The following is a 27656-nucleotide window of genomic DNA, read 5'->3' on the forward strand; positions in this document are numbered from 1 at the left end:
AACTTGTTCAAGGTCATACAATTGGTAGACATCAGTAGCCTGGATCCAGCATCCATGTCTCCATCACCCAACGCCATCCATGCACGTGTAAAATTCAGAATGTGTCACAAGACATATGGCCAGGAAGAACAAACACTAGCCACTTAGTTGTGGCCTCTTCTGGTGAGGGGCTCACATGAGGAAGAGAGAGATGAGATGCTCTGTTTTTCTATTGAAACAAAGGAGTGTTGACTGAAAAAAAACATAAAATTAATATAAAAGTATTACCTGCGGCATTTTTAAACACTTACCAGCTGATAAATATGGTACTAAGCATTCTGTAGTAGAAAGTATGACTCTAATATGCAGAGACTCATGCCTGTTCTTGCGAATCAGGGTGAGAGATGAGCAAGTTAAACTTGGGGCAATGAAAGTTCTCCTTAGCCACATACGTGGTGCTAGGCATTATGTCGACCCCTAGGGGAGTTTCAACAACTATAAATTCTTCCTCCCCATTTGTAGAAGAGGAAATCAGGGTAGAGAAAGGTTAAAAGGTCAGCTGGAAGTGGAGACCTTAGGAGTGAACCCAGTCACTGTTCGATTTGGGGAGAGATTTTCCTGCAGACTTTGCATCTATTACTGGGTGTCTTGGGGCTCCCAAGTTACTCCTCTGGGCAATGCGAGTTCTCAAGTGATCTCAGGAGAAAGAGGAAGAAAAGCAAAAAAAAAAAAAAAAAAAAAAAACAAAAAAAACAAAAACAAAAACAAAAACAAAACAAGGACTTTGAAGGGTCATTTCATTCCAGAGGCCACGTCAGGCTGTAAGGAAGTGACATCTCAAACTGTGGCTGGGATCAGACACATCTATCTTGCCCCAAGAGTAGCATTTGTTCCTGGCTCTCAACAAGCAATGCAAATGGCCTGTGATTTACACCAGTCTGGTTCTGCTACAGCTGTTCCTACTTCTCTGAGACAGCCCTGTTCCTCACCCTAATGATAATTCAGTCAGGCTCTGCCCAGAATTTGGTGTGGAATTCCAGGCAAAGGGCCTTCCTGGGCTCAAGCCTGAGCAGAACAAGAGTTCTCAGCCCTGCAACGTGCTAGAATATCTGGGGAACTTTTACAAAGCCATGCCCAGCCCAAGCCACATCTTTAGAACCTCTGGACGCTGGGACAGCAATGATTTGCTCTGTGGCTCTCCAGGTGATTCTAGTCATTAGCTGGCATTGGCAACCACTTCTACGATCGGTTTTGCTCATTCTGCCTGGGTGGACACTCTGGGCGGAGACCCTGCTGCCTAGTTCCCAATGCTGCAGGGCCCTGGACCACCCTGTAGACACACAAGGGTTTACAAGATTTATCTTGAGTGCTTTTGTATCTCTACTCTTTTGGTGTGAGGGAGGAAGGCTGCTCACACTGTTGGGGACTGGTGGACTGGGTAGTTAGCCATCACCTACCCATCTACCCACTCAACCAACCCGTATTGTTCTACAAACTATGGGTTCGGAGAGCATCAAGACCAAGTCACCTGGAGGTCCTAGCTCAGAGAGAGGTCCTAGCTCAGGGGAGGCAGAGATAAAAATGAACTCCAGTGTGTAACGGTGTGTAAACCTACACTGAGAACTGCCTGCTGTCCTGTTACCATGCTAAGCCCGTTTCACTGTTCATCCTGTCTGAACCCCTGTAATTCCTTAAGGCAGTCACTAGGTTGACCCTCAAACCATAAGTGAAATATGATGCCTTTGGGCCTAGGTTCTGATATCCGTCCTGTCAAGGTCACATCACTCTGTCCCTTGAATCCCACAGCGGAGTCTAGGTGACAAGAAGAAAGCTCTGGGAATGGTGGGTCCATACGGATAAAGCTTTCCTCAGTGGGTGGAGCGTGGTGATATCACCCTTTGCAAGCCGAGGCCTTGGGGACTAAAGCAGCGGAGCTTCCCAGCAATTACACCCTCAGACTCAGTATAGGAGGCCTCCAGACGGAGGAGTCTTACCATTCCACCCAAAGTGGGAGGAACATTCTGAGGGTAGCAAGGACTGCGGTGCTCGGTACGTCTGCAGTGTACTGTACAAAGGCACTTGAGGACTAAGACTCAGCCTCATTCCGTGTCTAAGCCGTGTTCCCTGGTTCAAAACTGTAGCTGGCATAGGACAGGAAGCCCTGTTCCAGTCACTATCCAACTTCTAAGCAGCACCAGGAGACTGGATCTGTCTAGAGAGGTTCTAACCCAGCTTAGGCCTTACATCAGGGACTGGAAGGAAGTATGAATGGAGGGGAATCAACTGGAGAAGGACAGTAGCCTCAGGGTTCCCAATGACAACATTACATTCCACTTGGTTGGTAAGAATAGAAGTTGATATACCTGTACTATGTACTAGGCATCAGCAACTATGTTAATGAAATAAAATTAAAAGATGTGAAGAAAGAAAAACAATCATGAGATGCACCCTGCAGACCTTCCCACTCCTCAGTCCTGACATAACATGTATCTATTTACCTCTAATTTGCCTATAAGGAAACTGAGGCTCAGGGAGGGCAGAAGAAAGAGTAGGACCCAGGGCCCCTGGCCTTTCTGAGCAGGCCCTGACTCCTGCGTTTGACCTAGTTCATTTTGTGTAAAAATCATTCACACCTCCATCTCTGGAGGAAAATAATGAGCTGCCTTTAATTTCCCTGACCCGCTAAGGACTCCTTTGATAAAGAATCACTCAGGAAGGCTTTTGTGAACCCTGCTGGTAGTCTGAAGCCCGCCACGGGGCTTCATCCGCTTATAGAAATGGAAATTGCAAGAGCAGACAGGGTGCAGCTCCTGGACAATATTTAGATTCTCCCTCTCAGAACTTTGAGATAAGCACTGACTTCTACCCCTGGAGAGTCAGCTATTCTCCAGTGGTCCCGCCAACCTTCCCTGATGGATCTGTCTGCGATATGGGTGGGTATATGGGAAACCTGTATCTGGCATCAGGCAGAGCCAAGGCTAGCTGAAATGAGACCATGCTTTCAAGGTCTCCATCGTTACTGCTCAGCTCTGATCGTGTTGGGCAGTACAGGATAGGGGCCATGACGGGGGGCGAGGGCAAAGCCTTTGGTTTGCCTTTGCTATGAAAGGCAAATATTCAGAGAGGATTGAGGAAAGGGTTCAAAAAACCAGAGCCAGATCAGAGCCTCAGTGGGCACAGAGGACAGGAAATCCGGATGCCTGACCATTCTCCCAAGCCTCCGGAGAAGGCCTCTCAGGCAGGGCAATTAGGAGGCAGCCAATGACAGGAACTGGGAGCCAGGCCGAGGGACTGAAGCATCCGTTAAATGTGTACCTGCCGTGTGCCAGATGCTTCTTAATTACTCTGGCTTCAAAATAACCACAGGAGCCTATTGTTCCCACTTTAGAAATGGGGATACTGAGGCCAGAGGGGTTGTGCCATTTGCCTAGCGTCATACAGCTGCAAAGTGGGGGAGTCAGGATTCAATGCAATGGCCCCTCAAAAAAGATGCAAGTGAATGATAAGCCCCAGAAAAGTGTTCAACATCCTCAGCCTGTGGAAATGGACATCAGAACACAAGGGTCTTCTGCACGTTCTTGCCAGGATGGCTATAATCGCTAGGACGGATGCTAACAGGTGATACAGGAAAAGGAGACATTGGTGCCCTCCTGTTTGGTGGATGGAGAAAAATGTGGAGCTGTGCCCTTATGGGTCTGCTGTCCCCTCAAGAAGCTAACTGTCTTTATCCTGATATTACCCTAGAGCCATGAAATTCTATACTAAGGTACAATTACTATACTCACGGAGTCTATCTAAGAGCCAACGAAGTAGATACAACCTAAACAACCACCTGCTGGTTATTAAAAGAAAAAAAATGAATGAACAGAGTGCCATAGTCTATGAAATGTCCATAACAGAGAAACGCGTAGTGAGAAAGCTGTCATGGCTACACAAGGCTAAGGGGAGTGTATTGCTACATGCATGCATACATGTACAAGGTTGGTGTGCCTGAGGAGTACAGGGCTCCTTTTGGTAGGATAATGAAAATATTCTAATTTTAATTGTTATGTGGTCACTCAATTCAATAAACACACTAGAGCAGTTCATGGTAGGTAGACAGCACACGGTACATGAATTTATCTTAACATTTGGGAAAACAAAATGAAAATTTCTTGACTTCAAATCCAGTCATGCTGAGTGCTACTTCCTCTGCATTGTCCGCTCCAGACTTGGGCGGCATTGAAGTCTTACACAGCACACTGAAGGCCTTATACCTCCTTCAAGGATGCTTTTCTCAGCATCCTCTGACAATGTGTTTACCTCCCTGAGCTTAGAGGTCACCCAATGAAACATAGACCCAAGACAGTAAACCTGACCAGAGATACACACAATGTGAGCTGCTTACAATCAAATCTGTCGAAAATCAAAGAGGAAGATGGCAGTAATTATTCCACGCTCCAGATCTAAAGAGGCGGTTTTCTCACTGCCGTGTTCTTTTCTCTTTCTAACACGTTTCTTTTGATGCGGCCCACCCCATCAATAGCAAAGCACAGGTACTTCCTGAGAAATGTCAACTTTCCTCCCAAAACAGTTCCTTCAGTGCCATAAGCTTCCTGCAAAAGTCTCCCAGGAGTGGTAACCAGCAACCCCATACCCTGCCTGCCATGAGAGCCTTCCAGCCTTGGGTGGCCCTTCACAGGCTTCCTGGGCCTCCAGCCTGAACTTACATGGACTCCAGCAGCTGCATATACTGCTCATCCCCCCGGCCTCCTTCCACCTCATGGTCCAGCTTCAGGATGATTTCATTTTCAAACTGGAAAAGTGGTTGAAAATCAACAAAAACAACATTAGAGGACCACGTGCTGAGCCAGTCAATTCATTAGTAGAATCAGAGCATCAGGGAGCAACTATTTTCTTCCATTCCCAGTGCCTGGGCCTGTAGATTGAAAGCTGAACAGGACTCAATTCATATCCAGAGGGTGTGGAGGAGGGAGCTGGGCTGAGTGCTGGAGGATGGGGGGAATAAGAGGGAGGGAGGAGGGAGAGTGAGTGCTTCTCAGATATTATTTCATTTGAGCCTGCTCACCAAGGTTAATTAGAGGTTTTACAGGAAGGTAAAAGGTGAAGGGAATCCCAGGCATGTACAGAGGCAGGGGATAGGGCCCTGCATCAATGGCGCATTGTCTCAGACAGCTATTATTTTAGTTCTGCATTCCTTTCCCCATAGTCAGGTGATCATACCAGACCTGATCTCAACCCATGGGGCTCAAGCAGTCTCAGAACACCTCTTTTTGACAAATGTGGACAACCAACACAGGCCCATCCCCTAATCAGTGTATTCCAACACTCATGTATGTGTCAAGAATCATAAAGACCCAGGCTGATCCAGTGAGTCTAACCTGAGACTTTGTTGGAGCTCTTAGCAACAAGTGTCATGCTGCTCAGCCTGGAAAGAGACTGTTGTAAGCCTGAGACTGCTAATGATGGCACCAATGAATTTCTGCTTGGGATCACATTCCATGGAGGGAAGCAGAGAAGCGGGGTTGAACATAGACCTGATGCCACTCTGAGTCTCTGGAAGCCTTCCCATCTCAGTGAGTTGATATGTATGAGTGGGTTTAAAAAGACACACACACACACACACACACACACACACACACACACACACACAAAATCAACCAGTGTATGTGTGTCCATTTGAATTGATGTTTTGTTTCCTGCAGCAATGTGTGTGTGTGTGTGTGTATGTGTGTGTGTGTATGTGTGTGTGTGTGTACATGTGTATATTGGAACATATGTATATGTATACTGAAATATATATGTGTGTTATACTAGAGTATATATATATATATATATATATATATATATGTATATATATGTGTGTGTGTGTGTGTGTGTGTGTGTGTGTGTGTGTATGCTGGAAAATATAAATAAGATATAAAAGCAAATAGCAGATCTCATGTTGTCAGAGACTAGGCCAGTAACAGTAGCAGAAGTCAGAGATAAAATTAATAATCAGAAATCAACTTTCCTTTCATGATTTTTTTCAAATCCATTGCATTGAAATCAGAGAATGTTTTCTCCCTAGTGCCAATGTCAAGAAGCATTTTGCCCAGTGGAAATCATGGCTTATTCAGTATACTCTCTTGAAGCATCCCACTGTGTCTCTGTACAGGACTGTGACTCAGAAGACTTTGCATTGTCTTGGTACATACTCTGAAGAATGCAATCAAACATGCAGTCCACCTGTGTCGTTTACTGCTATGAACAAAACCCGTCCTTGTAGAGAGATAGGGGGACATTGGCAAAGGCTGCTGAGACCTAAGAAGGCACCAGGGCTATTCGGCTTCTAACGCAGCCTCTTCACACTCAGTCGTCATAATATCCCATGAGGCCTGGAGGTCAAGCGTCACATTTGAATGCAATAATATGTGATGAGCAGCCATTCCTGGTCTGGCACAGCCTCCAGTAACTGCCAGTTATTATTACAGATGAATCAGGGGCTGTTTCAGGCCTCAGATGAATGTTGGAAGCCTGTTGGTAGCTCTTTCCTACGCATAAAGAATGGAGTCCATTGAGTCAAAATCTTGAGGTGGTAGAAAGACAGGGGACAGAGTCAATATCTGCCTTCCATTCATGTGATGCTACTGTTCCGCACCACCACCACCACAACCCACCCAAGGTGCTCAAAGTCAACACAAAGGACCAGAAAATCCATGTTGATCTAGCACAAGCACTAAGGAGTTTTCTGTCAATTGCCAGAATTTGGTGAAGAGCTTCTAAAAGAGCCTGGAGCTCTTTTTTAAAAGCCTGGAGCTTTTAAAAGAGCCTGGTAGGGTTGTGATAAATATAAAGGGAAGGGCAATCCCCATGGGGGTGGTGGGAGCAAAGCTATAGAGGTAAGGATGCAGTACAGCTGGAGCAGGGACTTGGAGGGAGGGATGGAGGAATGGAGGGAAGGATGGGAAGGAGGGAACGGGACAAGGAGGAAGGGAAGAAGTAAGCCAGCCAGTTTCTGAATTCAGCCTTGCCTGAAACCTTCCCACTCCCCTGGTTATAAAGGGAGGAAAGAAAGAAGGGACAGGGAAACATGGCGGGGCCGTCTGGAGGGAAGGATGGGCTGCAAGTTTGAAAATGAAGCATGTTCCTTATAGGATGCAGTTGCAGGCATCTCGTCTGTATTATTGTTTTAAAATGTCAGGAGCTGACTTCTGTGATACTTAGAGATGTCCTCTATAGAAAGAGCATATAGAAATAAGCCCTAAGATAAGACATCTAAAAACAGGCTCCGTATCTGGGCCATTGGGTTTGAACCTGGAATCCCCTTCAGGTTCGGGTGTTGAATGCTTGGTTCCCAGTGGGTGGCACTGTTTTGAGAGGCTGTGAAACCTTCCGGAGATTGGCGTAGCTGGTGGAAAGAGGTCACTAGGTGTGAGCCTCTGAGAGTTGCACAGGCCTTGTTCCTGTCATGCTCTTATTCCTGGCCTACTGTGATATAAACAACCTCTGTCACACACCAGCCACTTTGAACTGAGTTGCCATGCTTGACCTCCTATGGCGGACAGAAACCTTCTAAAACCGGAAGCGGAAATGAGTCTCCCTAATCTTGAGTTGTTTCTATCAGGCACTTTGGCTGTGGTGGTGCAATGATAGCAAATACGTGGGTGTTGGATCCTTCCTCCATTCCCCTAACATAGGGATGAAGAACCAGAAGGTCTTTCTAAGCCTCAGTTAACTAAGCTATACCATGAGCTGGCAGAGATCCTTTGCCATGGGCCAGTGGATAAAGTTAAGCCCCACAGGCAGGATGGTCTCTGTCAGAACTTCTCAGCTTTACTGTGCAAAACAGCTGCAGCCAGCACAGAAACACTAGCATGATGTCCACTAGAAAGCTCTCTTTACAAAACAGGTGTCAAGGTAGATGTCGTTTGTCAACTACATCTTGTCAACGCAAACAGCATTACAATGGCATCCACGGCATCACACTGCCCTAAGGAACAGAGCCTCATAGAAGTTCACATGCACTGAGTGAGCCCCAGCCCCACATGGCACCATTACCATCAGCAATGCTGCTGTTATTGTTGCTGAACGCTCCTGGAAGGCAGCTCTGGGCGAGAAACCCAGCATTCTGCTGTTGTTGTGGTCTGAGTGGTTCTCTGGGAAATGCTGGCACTGTTCCTCCTGGTGAGATGAACTGCTCTTTGGAGCAGAGCAGTGAATGGAGTAAATAAGTACTTGTCTCTGGGTCACAAAAGAATCTGTCGGGAGGCAAATTGCAGCATTCCAGGGAGGGGGCAGAGCCAGAGATGGCACACAGCTTCTGAGTTTTCTGGGATGAGTAGGGGAGTTAAGGTCTCCGATAGACACATCCGATGACATACTCAGGGTAGCCTGTGCCCCCAGGCTTTGATTTGCCCGAGTCATGCTTTGATATTTTTCCCTGGCTCCGAGCTATGGGTTAGTTAGCTAATCTTTCTGATGTCACTCTCTTTTGTCCATTCAATGCAGGTTTGAAACAGTTATTAGGAAATCATGTATATGTATTAGGAAATACGAGGTCAAGCCTAGTGCTTAGGGTACAGTGGATTCTGTCAGTGTTCACAGTGACTACCATGAACATCATCGTGTCCCTGTTTCACCACTGACATCCTAATCTCATGTACCCCTTACTTACAGCTGTGAGAGATGGAAGGTTTCCTCACTTTATAAATGAGGACACTGAAGCAGAGAGCCGTTGTCTTAGGTTGCAAAGGCTTGTTGAACTTGAGCTGGGTTAGACCCAGGGCTACAACCCTTCCTACATATACACTACCATGTCACTCTGACAGGTCTTGCCATGAACAACATCAATGTGCAGAGCTTAGAACGGAGTCTATCTCCTCTTCACCCCCGACCTCATCTCTATATCCCTTTGCCATTTGCTCACCTCATCTCTGTCAGGGGTGTATTTGTTAGGGAAAACGTTATTTTGGCAGAAGTCAGATTTTAACAGAGGTCTTGTATGCATCTTGAGAACTAATTCAAACCAAGGGTGTGAACCCCAAACTTCCAGAAAGGACCTTCTCTTCTAGCTTGCCAGGCTCTCTTCCATACTTCCGCTGCCTCTCCTAGCAGCTGAACAGCACCCCAGCTATTTATTATCTTGTTCAATAGAATGTTTTCTGATCGGAGCCCTGCCCTGCTAAAACTGAAATAAAGGAGCCAAGAGAAATTCCTCCTATTTTGGGTGCTGACTTCAATGGGGACAGACTATTACACTCCTAGGTGACGGAGGGATAACAAAGATGAAGCTGTCCACCCACCTTTGGACTCCTTTGTTAACAAAATGATGGTCAGTGGGTAGAGGCAGGATTGCCAGGAAATTGGAGGTGATGATGTCATGTGACGAGAGGCCTGTGGGAACCAGTGTGGCCATTTCTTGATCTAGTCTCTAACTGAACCCATGCACTCTCCAGTTAGTAACCTGTGATGGTATAATATTCACTCTACCAATGAGGAGGCAGAACTGGAGAGACCCAGGTCACTCAGCTTACAGACAGTAAACGTCTCAGGCTACAAAGCACAGAAGGGTTCAGAAGACAAGGATGTGTGGATCTCTCACACTCATGGTCCAGACCTCTGGGATCGACATGCCTACTCTATGCCAAAATTTAGTCTCAGTAGAGTTTTCTGAACCAATCTCTTGATCTAATTAACTCAGCAATGACTGAACTCCTATTGTGTACAAGCCTGGCGCTAGATACTGTCACTGAAGGTTACATTCTCCTTCCAGTTTGATTCTATCCTGAATCTATAGTCTCCCCTGCTTGCTAGGGGCTCAGTCCCCGGTCACCTGGGACACAGTCCAATTCTGTACTCTTTACTTTAGACGGCCACAGTTTCTATCCCAGGGCCTCAACACCTACAACTGTCTTTCAGGAAGCTTTGGTTTTCTTGTTCCACAGAGAAGTAACCTGAAAAGCAGCTAGTCTTTCTATCACAGGGGATCACTTTAGCAGTGATTGGTGTTCCCTGACTTCTAAAACTGTCTCCTTGGAGCCTCCTTGCTCTCTTGCCTTTGACTACATTGCCAGAACAAGATTACTTTGAAAAATCTCTGGGATGCCCTTCCCTATGCTGAGTATTTTGTCATGAAAAGTGGTTGGATGGAGGACTTGACATCCAAGTTTAGTGTCTGGTACTTACAGATTGCTGGGAATTCTGAACTGAGGGACGAGCTCTGGCCTGAAGACATGCCTGGCATAGTGTAGAGACAGGCCTACAAACAAGTCACCCTACCATATGAGTGCTATGGCTGCACATCACTGGCAGGACACAATTAGTTTTCCTTCTACAGGAGAATGGCAGCCATGTTGTGGTCAATCCTAGGCCACTCTTAGTCACATGACCTCTTCACCAAAAGACTGCATGTACATATATGGGGTGAGGGTGGGGAAGCCCATACTAAGCAGTGACATAGTTCTGAGAGGGTCTAGGAGGGAAGACTGCCCTCATGAAGAGGACACCAATTGTATATGTTGGTTGCCTGTGGCATTTAGGACTTGGGCTAAAGGGGGTAACAGAACAATCTGGCCTTGAGATGTGTTGCAGTATTTTCTCTGTCCAATCACATTAGGGCAGTGACAGGCCTGTGATTGGACAGGAATAGAGAGGCAGAGCTAGAAGTTTAGGGTGAGACAGGCCGGAGGCAAGGGGAGAAGCAGAAAAAATCAACATGGAGGCAGACGAACAGGAAGAGGGTCCAGACCCCTGTGGTTTTAAACAGCCACAAGTAGCTAAGGTTTTCGCAAGGTTAGAGTAATTGGGTTAAAGCATTATCTTTATCATTTGGCTCTGAAGTTATTGTATTGACATCTTGTAAATTGTGATCTTATTGATATATAAACCTGATTGGATAATTAAGCCTTAAGAGTCGTGTTTCTACTGGGTAAGTAGGCGCTAGATGACTGATTGTGGGGTGTGTGGGGCATTGCACATAAGCGAGATGATCTTGCTAGCTGGGAGAAAATAGCAGGAGCCTGCCAGGACATAGGGATATCCGGCCAGTACCAGCACTAAAATTAGAATGTGGTCCAGCAGGGTAGGAGAGTATGAGGGGTGATCCTTTTTAATATTTCTCACAACAGAGATGAACAAGAAAGAGAGAGAGAGAGAGAGAAAGAGAGAGAGAGAGAGAGAGAGAGAGAGAGAGAGAGAGAGAGAGAGAGAGAGAGAGACTTCTTCTAGGGTTTCCTCTCCTCCATCCCCCATCCCCCGCAGACTGAGCTGCTTAGAGTCTAACTCCCTCCTTACTTACTTACTCCTTACTCCAGCTGATTATAATACCCTTGAGTCAATCTTGGTTTCTGCAAACGAACCCAGGAGACAGCATAGCCTTTCCCAAAGCCCGAGGCCTGAGCTATCTAGGATTTCTCCAGGCAATTAAGCAACAAAGAGCCTGAAGAAGTTAGTTCTAGGCCATTAGAATTAGTTCTAGGCCAGAAGGCCTGGTATGAACTGAGAACAAAGGCCCAGTCTCCTATTCCTCTCGGCTCTCCTAGCTCCTCTGGAAAATCTGGGTTCTCTAATAGGGGCACAGGTCTTCTCTCAGATAGTTTCGGAATGATGTACTCAGGCTGGCTCACACAGGAGGTCTCTGGACATTCTAGACTCCAGTCTGGCTCTGCTATCATGGCTGTTTGAGGACTCACTGGGACCTTGCCTGTCTCCTTTGAGGAGGAAGGCTTCACTCTCACTTTGCTCTGAGCCCAGAGCCATGAACCTAGGCCAACTCCTTTCCCAACTGAGCTCCCAACAAACCTTCCAGATAGTTTTCACAAGGTCACCTGCCCCATTAGCCAGCCTGATTGCCCTGTCTCTTTTGATAAGGGAGCAGCGAGAAGAAGCAATTGGGAGTCGTGCTTAAAATGAGGTCTCAATCAGACAGTCACCAGATCTTGTTTAGTACTCTGTAGGCCATTGGGTGCAGGGGTATTTCTTCTGAATGCCCGTGTTCAGGAGCTCTTCTAAGGCATCACCTGATGGGAAGTGCTGCTCTGAAGGGTGGCAGGATGGCTTTTCATCTAATGCCACATGCCTTAAGGGCCTCAGGCTTCATTTTCCCTCAAATGGCAGTTCATCCTAAGTTGTCTTCAGATACCCACTCTGGGCAAATATCACTTCCAGGTTGCTCCATTCCAAGGGATCAAGTAGAGTTCCTTTCTCCATCTGCACTCCTCTGTCTCATTTCTACTCAGACTAACTGCAAAGGGGGTCTTTCTGGGAACTGGGAGCCACCAGTATCCCTAGTGGACAGGGGACGGTGGGGTGGGGAGGAGGATGCAAAGTGTCTGTTTGTAAAGGAACCATAACAACAAACTAGGTTCCTATTCCTTATAGAACTGCTCTTCTCAGAGTTGGATTTGGTAGAATGATGGATACAACCCATATGTCTTGGAGAATAAACTGGAGAAATCAAATAGGCCTTTGGTCATGCAATAAGTCAGTCAGCTCCTAGTTAGTATGCCCTAGGAATCTCCAAGAAGGGTTCCAATGTGCAGTGGTGGCCCCAGGCCTTTCACTGGAAACATTCTTCCTTGGAGGATATTGTTGGATTGATGTTCCATGCTCTGGAGAAAGCACTGCCCTAGAAGGCTTTGATTACTTCAGTAGCCATCGACTAGACAATACTCAGAGCACAAGTTTTGGGATAATGCTAACCTGTATATTGTAAGCTCTGCCTTGCCACAGTCTAGATGTGTGCAGTTTGGGGCAGTAAGTATAGGGTAGAGCTTAGCAACCTGGGACACCTCTTAGTTTGGGCTATATATATAAGATCCCCAGTTTGCAAGTACTATACACATGTACACACACACATACACACACAGGTGTATACACATGCACATACATGCACACACACACATATACAAACATACAAATACACACAAACAGTCTAAGACTCCTATGTGAGCCAAGGTACACACACACACAACTCTGAAAAATGTAGTGTTTCTGTGCCCCCAACAACCATCAAAGACTCCCCTTTTGTAGATAATTTCTATTCAAATATATTCTCTGCAGCCATATCTTAGTATAGAAAGTAGGAGTTTCATTCAGGCTACAATAGTTTGGGCTACACATACAGTAAGAGAAACTGTTCTACAAGTGATCTGTTTGGAAAAAATTCCTATTTGTCATCTTACATCTATGCATAATGAGACATGAATATGATTAAAATCATATACTTCATGGGAAGGGGCATGCAGAGTAGAAAAAGGATAACTATAATCTGTCCATCAAAGCAGAGATTTATACCCCTGAGTAATCATCCCCTCCTTTCTATGAGGGGGAGCCCCAAATATAAGCTATACCCTAGTACTCTTTCACTCCTGTGGCCTGCTATTGCTCCTGACAATGTATCTGACCTATGTTATCCATTTGCTTTGAAATGGTTCTCTGTTCCTTGGCCATGTCTGTGTGCCTTTACTTCAGTTCTTTGATTAAAACACCAAAGACCTGGACACATACGATTGAGACGCCAACTGCCAGCAAATATTTCGCTTCTTGAATTTGTGCAAGGTGGTCATTGGTGTCACCAATCTCAAAGATAATAAGAGAGACCACATGAACCAAAACTAATGAAAGTACACAGCACGTTTGACAGGCCGTGAGCACCAGTTAATGTCTGTCACGGTCACCAATGCCATTCTGATTAGGTGAGGTTGAGAATGAGTCTGATAGTTGCACAGAAATGACTACAGGCAGGGCAGCATGGTCAATATCTACATACACAAGATGCCAAGCAGGGAAGCAAAGATCTCTTAAAGGACCCCACACTTGGGATGTGTCTCACAGGACCAGTTTTGAATGATAGAGAAGGAGCAGGCAGAAGAAATATAAAGAACACTCCATGGGAGAAAGTCATTCAGGGATGGCTGGAAAGTGGGTAAAGTGGAGAACATAATAGAGGGAATGATTGACAAGCTCAATAGCCATTCAGAGTGGGGGTGGACATGGGGAGGTTGGCCCTGAAACAGCAGCTGGCAGGTGTAGCCTCTGGTGGGCAAGAATCTGAGAATCAACGAGCCAGGGAAAAGCCATAGAACTACGGTTCATCTAAGGACCTTAAATAAGGGGAGCTGAGAGTCTGTCTCTTACAGATGTCTTTTAAGGAAGATTATTTGGTGGCAAGATAGGGTTTGAAGCAAGAGGCAGAAACACTAGGTGGAGGTGAAGAACTTGGAGTTCCAACTGGATGTGGGGCACATGGGAAGTGATCAGAACATAAGGGAAATACTCAGGCAGCTTCGCTATGGCTTCGAGATCAACCTTCCTAAACAACCACATGAGTGATTAGTGCATGCATCTGCTGTGGGAATGGATACTTTTTTACCCAGGTCCAACTTCTAGAATGATGTGGCTTTGATAATGGCCCTCTTCCCACTCATTGTGAGATCTGACTTTTAATGAAAACATTTGAGGGAGAATTATTGCATTTTACATGGGTTCTGAAAGATGTACTTAAGGAATCCTTTGGTTCCTGACATGCACACATGTACCTCTTGGCTGACAGGCCTCTACCTCCATTTGCTGCTCACGTTCAAGTTCAGCTTGAATGTGACTCTTGGATAATAGGATCTTTGGTTCCCCCTCTAGAGAATGTAGCTTTTCAAAGTCATTCAGGAAGATGAAGTGTCGGACAACATTGGGAGCAAGCCCGAGATGGTGGGGCAGTCATTGGGCCTGGAAGTAAAGGTTCCCATAGCTTGAGAATGGGATGGAAATAAGAACATGGCAAGAAACTGCACTTTCATATTGGCCTTGGGCAGGAGCTGTGATAGAATACTGACCAAATGTGATCTGCCAGTTCATAACGGGCACACGAATAATGTCCCTATCCTGCAGAAGCCTCTCAATGAAGCACAGGCAGACGGAAGGTGGCTATCATTATTGGAGAAATGGGCTGGGGATTAGGAATGCTGGCATGAATTTCCAGTGTCATTCTTTTACCTTTTTGAAAGCTCCTGTCCTTTGATATTCACACAGCATCATGTCGAAGAAGATTGGGATGGTGGCTTTCCTGAGCTCGGCCTCAGGGATAAGTGTCATCTCTAATATAGGTCCCACCATGCCTGGGATGAAGCAGATTTTGTTCTGGCCTGCAAAAGAAGAGGGACAGGGGCACATGAGACAGTACTGTGATGGCCCTGCTCCTGAACGTTGAAAGGAGGAGGGAAGCCAACCTGGTAATTAACTTTTTTATGGTTGTTTACCAAGAGCCAGGCAGCTTTAATCATTACGTATAGGTTAGCTTGCCGAGGGACAAATATGCATTACCCCAAGCAAGCCCCGTTTATGAAGGCCGATAGCGACGGTGTGTGTTAAGCGCGCTTCAGTGTCTGAGAGGACTTCCACCTGCATCGCGCCTCTGCATGACACAGCCCTGATTGAAGAAGAAATGATAGTGGCGTGTGTGCAGGCACGTTTAAAATGAAATCTGCATCACGAGCCAGGGTCTGGATAAAATGTTTCTAACAGTGGCTCTCTGAAACAAGGAAAGCAAATCTCTCTGCTAAGGAGCGGTAGAATGGTTTGGTTTGCGGGAGTGGGATTTAGTGCAGTTCTTTAAGGCAGATGGAGCTAGGCTCCTGATGCCTCTGCCTCTGCCTCATTCCAGGGCATTCCCTTCTGCCTGCAGTTCAGCCACACTAAGCTTGGTTCCAGTGCCATGGGCTTGCTGTGCTTCTGCTGCTGCAAAGCCAGACTTGAGGGTGCTTTCCCTGCCTGCCTTCCGGTTCTTCCTCTTCATCACCTGAGCCCTCCTCCCCATGCGCTTGCCATCTTTGCTCGGACGCAGGAAGACAGGTGCCCTCCTGCACCTTACCCTCGGCCCCAGCTAACCAGGTACCTACTCTGTTCCACCCCCATCCCCACTTTTCGCCCAACTTTGAAATGTTTTTGCTCATAAACTCATTTGATTGACCCCCTCCTGAGCTCCACAAGGGCAGAAACCTGCACATGTACTCATCGTTTTGGAAACACTGAGTGGAGTGCAGATTAGGAACCCAGGTAGTGTGTTTCAGTGAGGAAAGTGCTTTACCTGGCTCTTTCAGTCACCAGTTATTTGACGTGGTCATGTGTCTCACAAAAAGCTGAGCAAACTCACCTCTTGAGAAGACATGTGAAAATTATATCTTTGTGCACTTAACACAGGACTAGACAAAATCAGCTCCCCTCGCCCATAGCAAAGACAAAGCACCCAAGAAAGGCTAAAACATCCAAGAGCACCCAATTCTGGGGGCAGATGGCTTAGATGGAACCTTATCAAACAGATGTGCAATGGTGAGCAAGTCTGTCTCACCTCTGGGGGGAATCAATGCCCTCCCTTCTCCCACAACTTGAGGTAACAACAGTATTTGTGCCAGGGGGCCATTTTTAAGAAGAAACGAATCATGGTTTGGGAAGACGGCCCAGTGGGTAAAAGGATTTACTGCTGAAGGGGGGGAAGCTGGGTTTGAATCCACAGAACCCACGAACATGTAACCTCAGTGATCCTAGGGGGAGATGGGATGAGAATCCCGGAAGTGGCAGAGCAGTTAGTTAGTAAGCAATGGGAAAAATGACAAAGAGATCCATGTCAAGCAAGGTGGAGAGCAGGTAATAATATACAAGCTAGTTCCCAGGCCTCCACATGTGTGTACACATTTATATCCCCCCTCTCTCTCCTTACTTCTCTGCCTCCTTCCCTCCCTTCCTCCCTTTTTCCCTCCTTCCTTGCTTCTCTCTTTTTCTCTCGGATAAAAGAACCATTATTTGGTGAGCTGCCAGGTCACTGAATAGCCCATGACATACATCACAGAGCATTGACTACTGCCACCATGCTGTTTTCTCAAAATGAACTACAGAAAGCAGCCTGTTAAGCAGTGTGTGTGCTCCCGAGCCTGGGCATCAGATGTCACAGAGGCAAAGAAGAGAGAATAGTACCTAGGATTGCAGAGTCCCCATGGAGTTAGGGCCAAATCGCAGCACTGCCACCCTTGAAGCTGACACCATGGATGTGTCAGTGGCCCCTCTTTCCTCTTGTGCTCTACAGCCCAGGAGCCCATCTGGTTTCCTCCACTGTTAGGCTGGACATAGGGCAGATGGATCCCAGGGTTACAGAACCTCAAGTGGCACAGTGTGCAGCCACACATGGCTCCTTTTGATTAAAGCGGAAAAAAAAAAAAGCTGAGTGGAATGGTCATTAAAGGCTTAATGTCGGAGGATTTTCCCCAAGCCCAGGGCAAAGAAGCATCCTAACCTGCAGCTGGAAGTAGATGAGGAAGCCAGGCAGAGCTGAGCAACATAGAAATGTTTTTCTGAGTGATCGGCCCCATCACAAAAGGCATTTGGATGAGACTTAAACCTCAGTTCCTCATTTTGACCCAAACAGACAAAAGCAACATGATGCTTTTACTTAGTTCCCGAGGACTTACTAATCCAGGTTTCTGACTTTGTCCTTCATGATCTTTTTCAAACAACAGGAGGGTTTTTAAATTCAAACTTGAGTGCAGTAATAGGCAGAAGGTAAATTAGAACTGTCAGATAAGCTACCTCTGTGAGTACAGATGAAGACCAGAGAGAGAGAGGAGACCAGCGGGCACCAGCGAGATAGGGATATATTTAAAATGTTTTAAAATAAAGGGTGGACATGCTGTAGACTGGGGATTTTTAGATACTTGTGACCTGTTTTCTCTGTAGTCTGTTGAGATATTTGGGAGACTGGAGAAAGAGGAGAAAGGGAGACGCTGGTCTTTAAATATGCCGCGATTGCAATGGTGATTATACTGTTCCCAAAAGACATGTTTATTCCTTTATTCAAAAAACAAAAACAAAAAACAAAAACAAAAAAACAAAAAACAGCACGTTGGAATAATCAAATGAGTGCATGGTTGTGTATATCTTTATATACATAGGCACACAAACTCACGGGTAGAATACATTTGTAGCTAATTGAATAGAAACTCATTCTGAAAAAAAAAGAATCCTCGTTCAAGAAATACTGCTGCTTGCTGTATGAGGGGAGGAAGATGAAGACAGGTGTTGGTTTGAGGGTTCTTTTTATATAGTAGATGCTGGATATCACTGGGTAGAGACAGCCACTAGGAAAGGTGTTTAAAATGTCAGACGGCAAGTTAACACCAGTTAAGAGTGCCGGGAGGGTCCTGTTGGTAATGAGAGTTCAGGAAAAGCCTAGGTATGTGAGAGCAAAGGGGCCCTGTGTATCCCTGCCCCAAGGCACTCCCTCAATTGAACACTGAAGATCTGAGGTCACTAGGAGACTGAGCAAGAAAATGACGATAGGTGACCTGTGGGGATCTGTCTGAAGGAAGCTAGGCAGGTTGCAGATCCCATGAGGCTGGCGCAGGGCAGAAGTGGGCAAGACTCTATGGTTCACTACGCGCTGTCGTAGCCCCCGACATGTACAGTAACAACAAAGGCAGGTTATGACTCTTTGGATGTCAGAGCCTGCTAGACTTCCTGGGACTTACTAGCAAAGGAAGCATCACTCTGTTGAAAGGGAGAAGCATATATCCTCCTACCTTCAGCTTGGAAAAGCATCCTGCAGCATTGGAAGGTGCCTGGTCCTTGCTACCCTCAGGCCTATGGAGTCTCTGAGACGAATGCCCTTGCTCATGTCTCAGCACTCTACTCCATGGCTTTGTGGTATGGAGCATGTCCCTCAACCAATCTCCCCGGACCTGCAGAATCCCATTGTACATGATAGAATATTGAAAGGGTGAATGGAAACACGGGGCTTTTCAGTGTCTGGTGCCTGAGGGAACTCAGCAGCATCAATGCTAATTGACGATGGTGTGTGGAGAGGGCTCAGCACTCTACTGGGTTCTAGGAAGGGCAGAACGACAAACTAACATTACACTATGTGAAAGCCACTGGGCCTTTTCATGGAAACTTAAAGACTACTCGGCTTTTTGTTTTAAACTTTACTTCACTTTTATTGCAAAGAATTAACCAGGGAGAGGATTGGGGTGAATTTTCTTCCACTGCTATCACGCTCACAATCCTCCATATTGTTCTTAAGACCACTCAATGCTGTCTAGCCCACCCCTATAGATGTATGCCAGGCATCATGCTCTGCAGGCCATTTGACTGGAGGGCCCCTTAATGCCCTATTCACCCCTAGTGTCCGCCGTCCCTCCATAGCCTGTCTTCTGCCTCTTCTCCCTTGGTCTTTCACAGGAGGTATCAACCTTATGCCCCACTCTGAGCCTCACCCCACATGTGCCAGAGAGTAAACCTTTAGGCATTCTTTAGCGCCCTAAGGTCATATCTAAAACTGTGAGCCATGTGTCTTTTGAACACTTGAGGTACGGCTGTCCAGAGGTAAATGTACTCTAAGCATACAAAAGTCTACACAAGAATACATTTTTCTTTTTAAATTTTAAGAATGTTTTATGCTGATTATCTATCAAAGTTGTAAAACTCTGGAATGAGAAGTTAAATAGAGACTATTCCTGGTTAATAAGAGACTAAGTTTAGGATACTCAGCTTTACACTGGTACAAAAAAAAAATGTACTTTATAAAAATTATCTTGAAGTTTATTTTTATTTATTTATTTATAAATATTTATTTATTGATAAAAGAAATGTATTTATTTCTTTTCAGTGCTAGTATCGAACCCAGGGCCTTGTAGATGTCATGAGAGCATTCTAGCACTGAGCTCCAGTCCCAGCTCTGTATTTTGAAATCTGAATTTGGATCCTTTATCTTCTGCCATCTAGTCCTCTCTCTTGATGTCAGGCTGATACAGGGAGCTCCCAGCAGCCTTGCCACTGGGAGAAAAAGCAGCCAACACTCTAGTGTGTGGGGCTATTAAGCTGGGTGAGGGGGTTATAATATATTTTCTACCTACAATGTTTTCAACTTATGATGAGTTTATTGGTGTATAACCCCATTATAATGTGCATCGGTGTACTTAAAACTAATTAATTGCTCATTTTGATTCTCTCCTTTTCTTTGTCTTTTAGAACAGGGTCTCCTATAGGCCATGCTGGCTATGAGCTCCCTATGTAGTTGAAGATTAAATTGAATTCCCAATCCTCATGTCTCTACCTCCCAAGTACTGACATTATACACAAGAACCACCATGCCCAGGCCTTTTGAACAATCTGTTAATGTAGACACTACAGTGTTTAAAACAAGATCCATGGCCCACATTCATTTTCAATAGGACAGGTTTATAGAAGGAAGAGCTTTTGGCTCTTGTTGGGTAGACCATGGTCACTCTACAGGGTCCTTATAGATTCTCTGTGTGCCTCAAGTTTCTATTCTACCATTATTGCACCTTTACAGACATTAAATAAAGAGTTGCAATCAAGCTACCAATGGTGAACTTCTCAGTGATATGGGTGAGTCAATGAGACTGGGCTTCTGTTGCTGGCCTGCTTTCAGTTTCAAGCTCAAGTACATGATCTTTAGAAGGTGTTTAGACTGGATTCCTGCTATTGATGTCATAAGTCACCTCCAACTGATAACTTCAAACACATTAATTATCTCATCCCCCTGGAGACCAGAAGTCTAAAATAGGTCTCACTGTACTAGAAGACCAATATATGAACATACACGAATGAGCTCAGAAGTTCAAGAAAGTCTCTATTTTCCTTCCCCCTTCAAGCCCTTACTTTCCTTCCATTCCTTGGTTAATCCACCTTCATCCTTATAATGACCTTCTTCAAATATCTCTGGTTCTCACCCTCCTGCCTCGCTCTTCACGTATGAGGGCCTTGTGATTGATTGTATTGGGCACATCTGGATAACCCTTGGTACTGTCACCACAAGAATCCTTAATTTGCTCATGTGTGTATCCTTTGCCATTTAAGGTAACACAGTCACAGCTTCCGTTATTCTTCCCACAACAGTGCGCAGTATTTTCTACTACTCATACAGACGTCTGGATGGATGTGCTCTCTAACCTATTCCATATTTCTTCTGGGAAACCTATCATCCCAGCATGTCTACAAAGTGTGTTTGCTCAGGCTGCTTTCCTGGAACACTCGCCTTGCTGCAATCTTGGCTTCAGTCCTAATGTGGACCACTCACTCTCTGACCTGTTTGAAGAGCCATTTCTTGGGCTGGAGAGATGGTTCAGTGGTTAAGAGCACCGATTGCTCTTCCAGAGGTCATGAGTTCAATTCCCAGCAACACATGGTGGCTCACAACCATCTGTAATGGACCCTCCATCCCAAAGGGCCCTTCAGGACCTCTCACTGGACCAGAGGGATGGTGGCTAAAACCAGCAGATTATTCCTGTGGGTGTTAAGCCCAATGGCTTATCAGGCATCTTCTACCACCCTCTTGATTTTGAGAAACAACAGGTCTAGTCTACTGTACCAGGTCTTTGGTTTTTTGTTCCAGGAGTGTTAAAATGGTTTTAAATTTTTTTGTTTTGTTTCAGTAAACCTTTTCCATTTCAGGTTATTTTTGTTGCTGTTAAGTGTATATGGTTCTTTTTAACCTTTTCTGCGGGGTTGGGGGTTATTTTTGTTTTTAAGAGGAAAGTTGGAAGGTAATTTTGTTTTATATTTTTTTCCTAGCAGCTCCTTATCACTGAAATCAAAGAGGGAAAACACTTCTCTTTGTAACCATCTTATTTGTATGTCATTAATAAAAGGATACTTTGTTCAAAAAAAAAATGACAGGAGTTGGAAGATGTTTCATGAAAGCTGCCAAATTCACTTCAAGCCTCCAAAGAATGAGTAGAGAGAGTTTTTTAAAACTCTCATTGCCTGGGCATGACAGATGTCAGCAGGGCCGGCTTTCGAGGGTGGTCTCTGAGCCAGAGGCCTTTGGTTGGTTCAGCCCTATTCAGCCAAGACCTCAAGTCTAATCTTCATAATTATAAAATAATCAATTGCTATTTTATACTGGTTCTATAAAAAATGTTTTGTAACTATTAAAATAATTTTCTGAAAAAAGACAGCTAAAGTGCACTCATATACATAAAATAAATAAGTAAAATCTTTATTAAAAAGGAGCCATTTCTTCTATTGTTTTTGTACAATACCATTTCACTTTAAACAGCAATATTCCAAATGTCCCCACCTAGATAGTGGTTTTTCCTTATGGAGTATGAATTGGGCTTTATTTCCCTTCAACCTTCCCATTATTTTCTGGAGCTTAGCATAGAGCTTGGCTTATTAGGAGATGTACAAAAAGAAACAGCTCGGTTGTCCTCATGGGCTTTCAGGGAGTGGTCATCCTACATATGTGGCCAAGATGCCACTGTCTTTCTTTCCCATGATGACTGTTTACACACGATCTGGACATTAAACCAAGGGAACATGGAAAGATTAAATACAGAGTCATTTTATAAAGCAAGCATTACCGCATGCCAAGCAGAAAGCCAGTGTTAGAATGCTATACCATTGGCGTTGGTCCAGGACTCCAAAACACAAACTGCAGGAGCCTTAAATGGCTGGGCTCCTAACAGTATGTAGTCTTCCTCACCAAGAACTCCCACCACATGGCTCCTCTCCCAGACCAGCATAGATGCGAGCATGAACACACACAGAGGCCTAGACTCTTCCCAGAAGGAGGAATGTTAAATAACCTTCAAGCCTGAGATGCGCTTTACAATTAGTTCTCTATAATCACACGGATGCTGCAAATTTCCCTAATGAGAAGAAGATACTGATGCTGAGTCTCATGATGGCTGCTGGCATTAAAGCACAATTTCAAATACTAACATGCATGATGATTTACTCATTATCTGTAGTCTCTGAAAAACATAGTTGGCTATTTCACATCATTTGAAATCATTACTCTTTGGGAAAAAATTTATTCATAAGAACATCAGAGTTGGGATCTAAAGACAAACTCTTCTAAATGCTGCTTAAAGAACCATTTGTTGTTGACCCTGGGTGTGTCCTTCTGCTGCTCCTGACCTGTCATAGCTACATGACCTATAAAACCAGAGAGCCAAATTAGTTGATTTATTAGAGGTGTAATTGGAAATCTGGCTATCTAGGCTAACCCAAAGCTCTCATTTTCATCCTTAAGAAAGCCTCAGAATATGGTCAGCTTGGAGTTGTGAATCAGAGAAGATGGAGCTTGGAATCATCTCCATCCCTGGGGCTGCCCCCCGCCCCCAAGGCATCAAGACAGTTTCTGCCTCTCCGGCCATCATCCCATCTTCCAGAAAGAAAGAAGGGCAGAATAATGATGTGCTATGCTCTCGAGCCCACTCTCTAGCCCCTCCCTCTTTCCTCCATTCTCTGTTTGAAAAAATACTTTTTTCAAAGACACACAAGTATGTCACTGCTGATATTTTCATGGGATGGATGTGGGTCACTTGGCCGCCACCTACTCCAAGACCTCATTAGCTGAGTAAATTGCAATCCTTAAAAAAAGAAAAAGAAAAAAAGGAAAGGAAAGGAAAGGAAACAAACAAAAACATTACCAGCATCCACTCAGCTGGGCAATCCGTGAAGGCTGCTCCAGAGAGCTCAGCTATTCAGTGAGCCACCCTTTAAAGGCCATCATTAGCTATGTAGTGGTCTCAGTACATTGGTCCCTAATGAACTCCGAGCATAGGTCTGGTGTGGATTATCAAGCTAATCTCATTAGTGTGCTAACACCAGAATCCCACAGAGCAACAGGGTAGGAAGTCAATGAGGCAGCCACTCATCCTTCCTGCCTCAGATTTCAGCTCCTAATCCTGAATGAGACAAGGAAGAAGGCCGCCATGTCACTAATGAACGGAAGCCTGGTGTGTGTGTGTGTGTGTGTGTGTGTGTGCATACCAGGAAAACCCCATCAGATGGATGTCCTTTCTTCTCCCCCAGAAGCCTGGCCAAGAGGTGAAGGGTGATTCTTCTGTCAAAACTTCCTTTGTTTTTTATTTCTTGCAGTAGGCATCATTTGTCTGAACAAGGGAGCACCTATGGGAGGCCAATGCAGTGGTATTCTCCAGGACAAGATTTTTAGCAGGGTGATGTGGGAATACAGCCTTACAGATGACAATGCCAGAGGCCACATCTAGCCCCCTTTGACACCTAGGATGGCTTGGGCCTTTCTGTTCTTACAGCTGTTCTTCAGAAACTCCTTGCTATCTCAGCAAACAGCATCCCCAAGGGCAATCGCAATCAATGTGGCTCTTTTCTTGCAGCCTCCAGATGATAGGTCTTTTAATTGTGCTAATTCATTCTGCAGGCATTTTGAGCAGCAGAGATTCTGTGATGTCTCTGAGCAAGCACTCCTGCCAACATGTTTGCTTGGTTTCCACCTCTAACACACGAAATGGCTGAGTGTGAGTTCTTTTTCCTCTCTGAGCCTCGGTTTCCTCATTGGTAAAATAAGGGTTGGAGCATATAAATCCCTTTTCCAATTATCTTCAGGGGTCTTTTGGGGGCATCAGAAAGCCATTTATAGTGGTCTTTCTGCCCCATGATCACCTTAATTACAATATTTTTACCTTTATCCCATTTAGTTATCGAGCATGAATTCTTCTTTTTATTGGCCCTCAGCTAAAAATAAATGCTTGAAAAATGCCGGACAATATGATCTCTAAAGGGCCCTTCCAGCTCTGATGTTCTATGATTCTAAGCAGGTGGAATATTTGGTAACAGCTTTTCATTCATCAGCATAATTGGGAGTACAAGACTCCCTGCCAAAACATAATCTAGATCTAAATAAAATCTTCTGTGGGCAAAACAATGCAGTGAAGGATGCTCAGAGGAGAGCAGGCCTTGTGGAACCGCTTGGGACAAACAAAGCAAAGCTCTTCCTTCTGCGATTCTGGCAGAGCCTGGGGTATGGAGCAGGGAACGGAGGCTTGCCACAGCCTCAGCTTGTCTCTGTTGGTAGAAATCAAGTGTGCAAGCCAGAAAGCCATTCTATCACTGAAAACATGGAATATTTTGAAAACATCCAATGAATCATCATTGATATTCATACACTGGAAAATGCCTTGAAGGATCTAACATTTTGGTTTCTTTTGAAAACCTCTGAAGATGTGGTAGTGATGGCGCTTATATTCCAGCCAAATAGCAAGCAACTGGAGAGCTGTAGCCACTGGCTATTGCTTTGTTCCGGAACTTACCTGCAGCATTTTGCTCTCGCACTGACATTATGTCTTTTTTTTTTTTTTTTTGCCTTATTGCAAAATAATAATGTTAGGATTTGAACACACAGTGTCCCCCACAGGCTCCAGTGTAAAGGCTTGGTAAATAGCTGGTGTCAACTATTTTTTTTCTGGAGGACATGGAGACTCCAAGAGGCAGGGTCTGGCTGGGAGAAGTAGGACTGTAGCTATATATCATTGTATGGTGTGGGGGGGGGCTATATTTTGCCACCCTCAACTCGATTATTTTCCACCATGAGGTGAACCTCATGATGTTTCATCTCAACACAGCTCCAAATTCACAGAGCTAAGACTGGTGGACTGAGGCCTCTGAAACCATGAGCCAAGGGGAGGAATTTTCCAAGCTGTTCTCTTGGCTATTTTGGTCATAGTTAAGAAAAGCCAACTAACACAAATGGCAAGTGAAACATTGTATTTCTTATTTCTAATAGCCCATTCCTTATCCAAAGTAGCCAGACAAAACACACAATAAGAAGATATGCCTGAGGGGGCATGTCACAATATCTGAAGAAGTTTTTATAGTTACAGCTGGGGAGAACATCGTGAGCATCTTAGGGAATAGACCCCCAGAAAGATGACCCAGCTCCCCAGTGTAGTCCTGGGGAAGTACCTAGGAAAACCAAAGGTTATCTATCCTACTCCAAATGTTGGCAGTAGCCAAACTGTTAAATATCTATGGGTTGTACATTCTTCCTTACTTTACTGTTTAGTATTACTGCTTGGATGCCACTTTCGGGGCATCTTAGGAGTGTACAGCACACAACACAATCAGGTTCCATCATGCTGGGCCAGAGAGTATGAATAGGAGTAACAAATTATCACATGCAAGTGCAGACCTCCATAGCTACATCTACCCTAGTCTTCACTCTTATGACCTTCATAGACACCCTGTGAGAGGTGTTATTTCTTTTACTTAGGGCAAGGGATATTCAATTCTCTTGCTTGAGGCTTGCTTGTGCATGACCAAGCAAGGCTCCAGACAGAGCTGTGACAGTCTGTTTGGGTCTAGGTCCTTTACTCTGCTTTAGACTCTGGGAGCCAATTTGTAACACCCCTCCCCAAGCCCACCCCTACCTCTGTCATCAAGTATATTGTCTTAGCTGGAATCAGATGTTGCCAAAAAAACCACAGAAATCAGACTAGGTAATCTACACACTGTACTGTATATTCTCTTACCAGAGATCAGACCTTATTCTAAAAGTGATCCAGAAAACCCTACAGGGAACAGTGGATATGAAAGGTTCTGGGGAGGTAGGAAGTGAAGCCTGGGATGTTCATTAAGATTAAACCCAAGAGAGGCAACCTCTTCTTATAAATGCCTCTACTGAAGCCGGCCAGTAGCTAAGCCTAGGGCAGGGCAATTTGTACACCAGGGAGTCAAGGAGAAAGCCAAATGTCAGAGATGGACGTCCCCACTCTTCGTGGATATCAGTTCACCCACCCATTCATCTTTCGCTCCAAATTTGGTCTATAAGCAGGATTACTGGCATCTGTTCTCCTGGAATGGAAAATACACCCTGAGAGTCCAATTGTCTGAGTTCAGACAAACAACTCCCCCTTTGGGTTTCCTGATCAGTAAGGGAAAGCAGGGGTGGTCCTAAAGGATGTGATATGGAGTTTCAATAGTATCTCTTTAGTCAGACCTCACACAGAATGGTCAATATGGTCCCTCTGCTTCCACCTCTCCCTTCAACAATATCCACAAGCCATCCCTACAGCTCACTGTAACAGGGGCAGCTTTTGGACTCATTTCCTGGAGAATCCTTTCTCCCACCCTGTGAGATTTGAAAGTATTTTATGGATCACATCACCCAAGAAGCAGGATGTAAAGTAGCTACCACCAATCAGCAGCAAGCATTCCTGGGATGCATGACAACAGTTCTCACACCAGCCCTGCCTCCTTCTCTCTTATAAATTCCTGTTTGACTTCATAGGCCTTTGGGTCATCACACAGGCGCAGATTCACATATGCTGGGAAGGACAGGGTCAGGGCTGGTCTTCAGGAAGACCACGAAGATGCATCTTTCTGGGCACGGGTGCCTACTCACCAAGCTTGTACCACATATCACGGATGGAGAAGCCTATGAGCCGTCTCATATCCCCATACCTGCAAGGAGCAAAAATGGCGGCTTTTAACCCTATTCCAGCATGTTTCATGAAGCTCCCTGCTCTCTGACAATCCAAGAATGCAACCTACTTATTCAGGATTTTGTTGTACTTTGCGTGTGTGAACTGCTCCAGCTGCAGAGAGTCCTGAGTGATAAAAGCAACTGCCAGATGAAAATAGTTGTTCCACAGCTGTAAAAAAAATAAAAAGAGGAGAGCAGTCATGGAGAGGGTCTAAAAAAGGGGAAGGCATATTAAACGCCAGCTAACGTGAATAATTTATAAAGACGGCAGAAGACAGAGGCGAGACCAGTTTAATTGTGTGCTCTGCAATTTTCTCACTGGCATGGGCTCCAAAATTAACATCCTGTCCAAAGCTGGGACAATGGACGGATTTCTCTAGGCCCTGGCAGTGCCTAGAGAAACCACGGGTTTGGTCAAGGAGAATTTTAGAGCTAGATTCTTGTG

General features: G+C 45.1%; 1 protein-coding gene across 1 annotated transcript in view; it reads right to left on the reverse strand.

Moving 5' to 3' along the window:
* The window catches only part of Dock2 (dedicator of cytokinesis 2), a 416864-nt gene that overhangs the window by 41914 nt on the left and 347294 nt on the right, over window positions 1–27656 (reverse strand). Inside the window, exons 31-34 of the mRNA XM_031350584.1 lie at window positions 27280–27380; window positions 27131–27189; window positions 14950–15098; window positions 4689–4774 (exon numbers count right to left, since the gene is read on the reverse strand). Coding sequence (XP_031206444.1) covers window positions 4689–4774; window positions 14950–15098; window positions 27131–27189; window positions 27280–27380 — 395 coding nt within the window. The remainder of the gene's footprint in view (window positions 1–4688; window positions 4775–14949; window positions 15099–27130; window positions 27190–27279; window positions 27381–27656) is intronic.

Source organism: Mastomys coucha, unplaced genomic scaffold (assembly GCF_008632895.1).
Source record: "Mastomys coucha isolate ucsf_1 unplaced genomic scaffold, UCSF_Mcou_1 pScaffold5, whole genome shotgun sequence".
NCBI classification, from domain to species: Eukaryota; Metazoa; Chordata; class Mammalia; order Rodentia; family Muridae; genus Mastomys; species Mastomys coucha.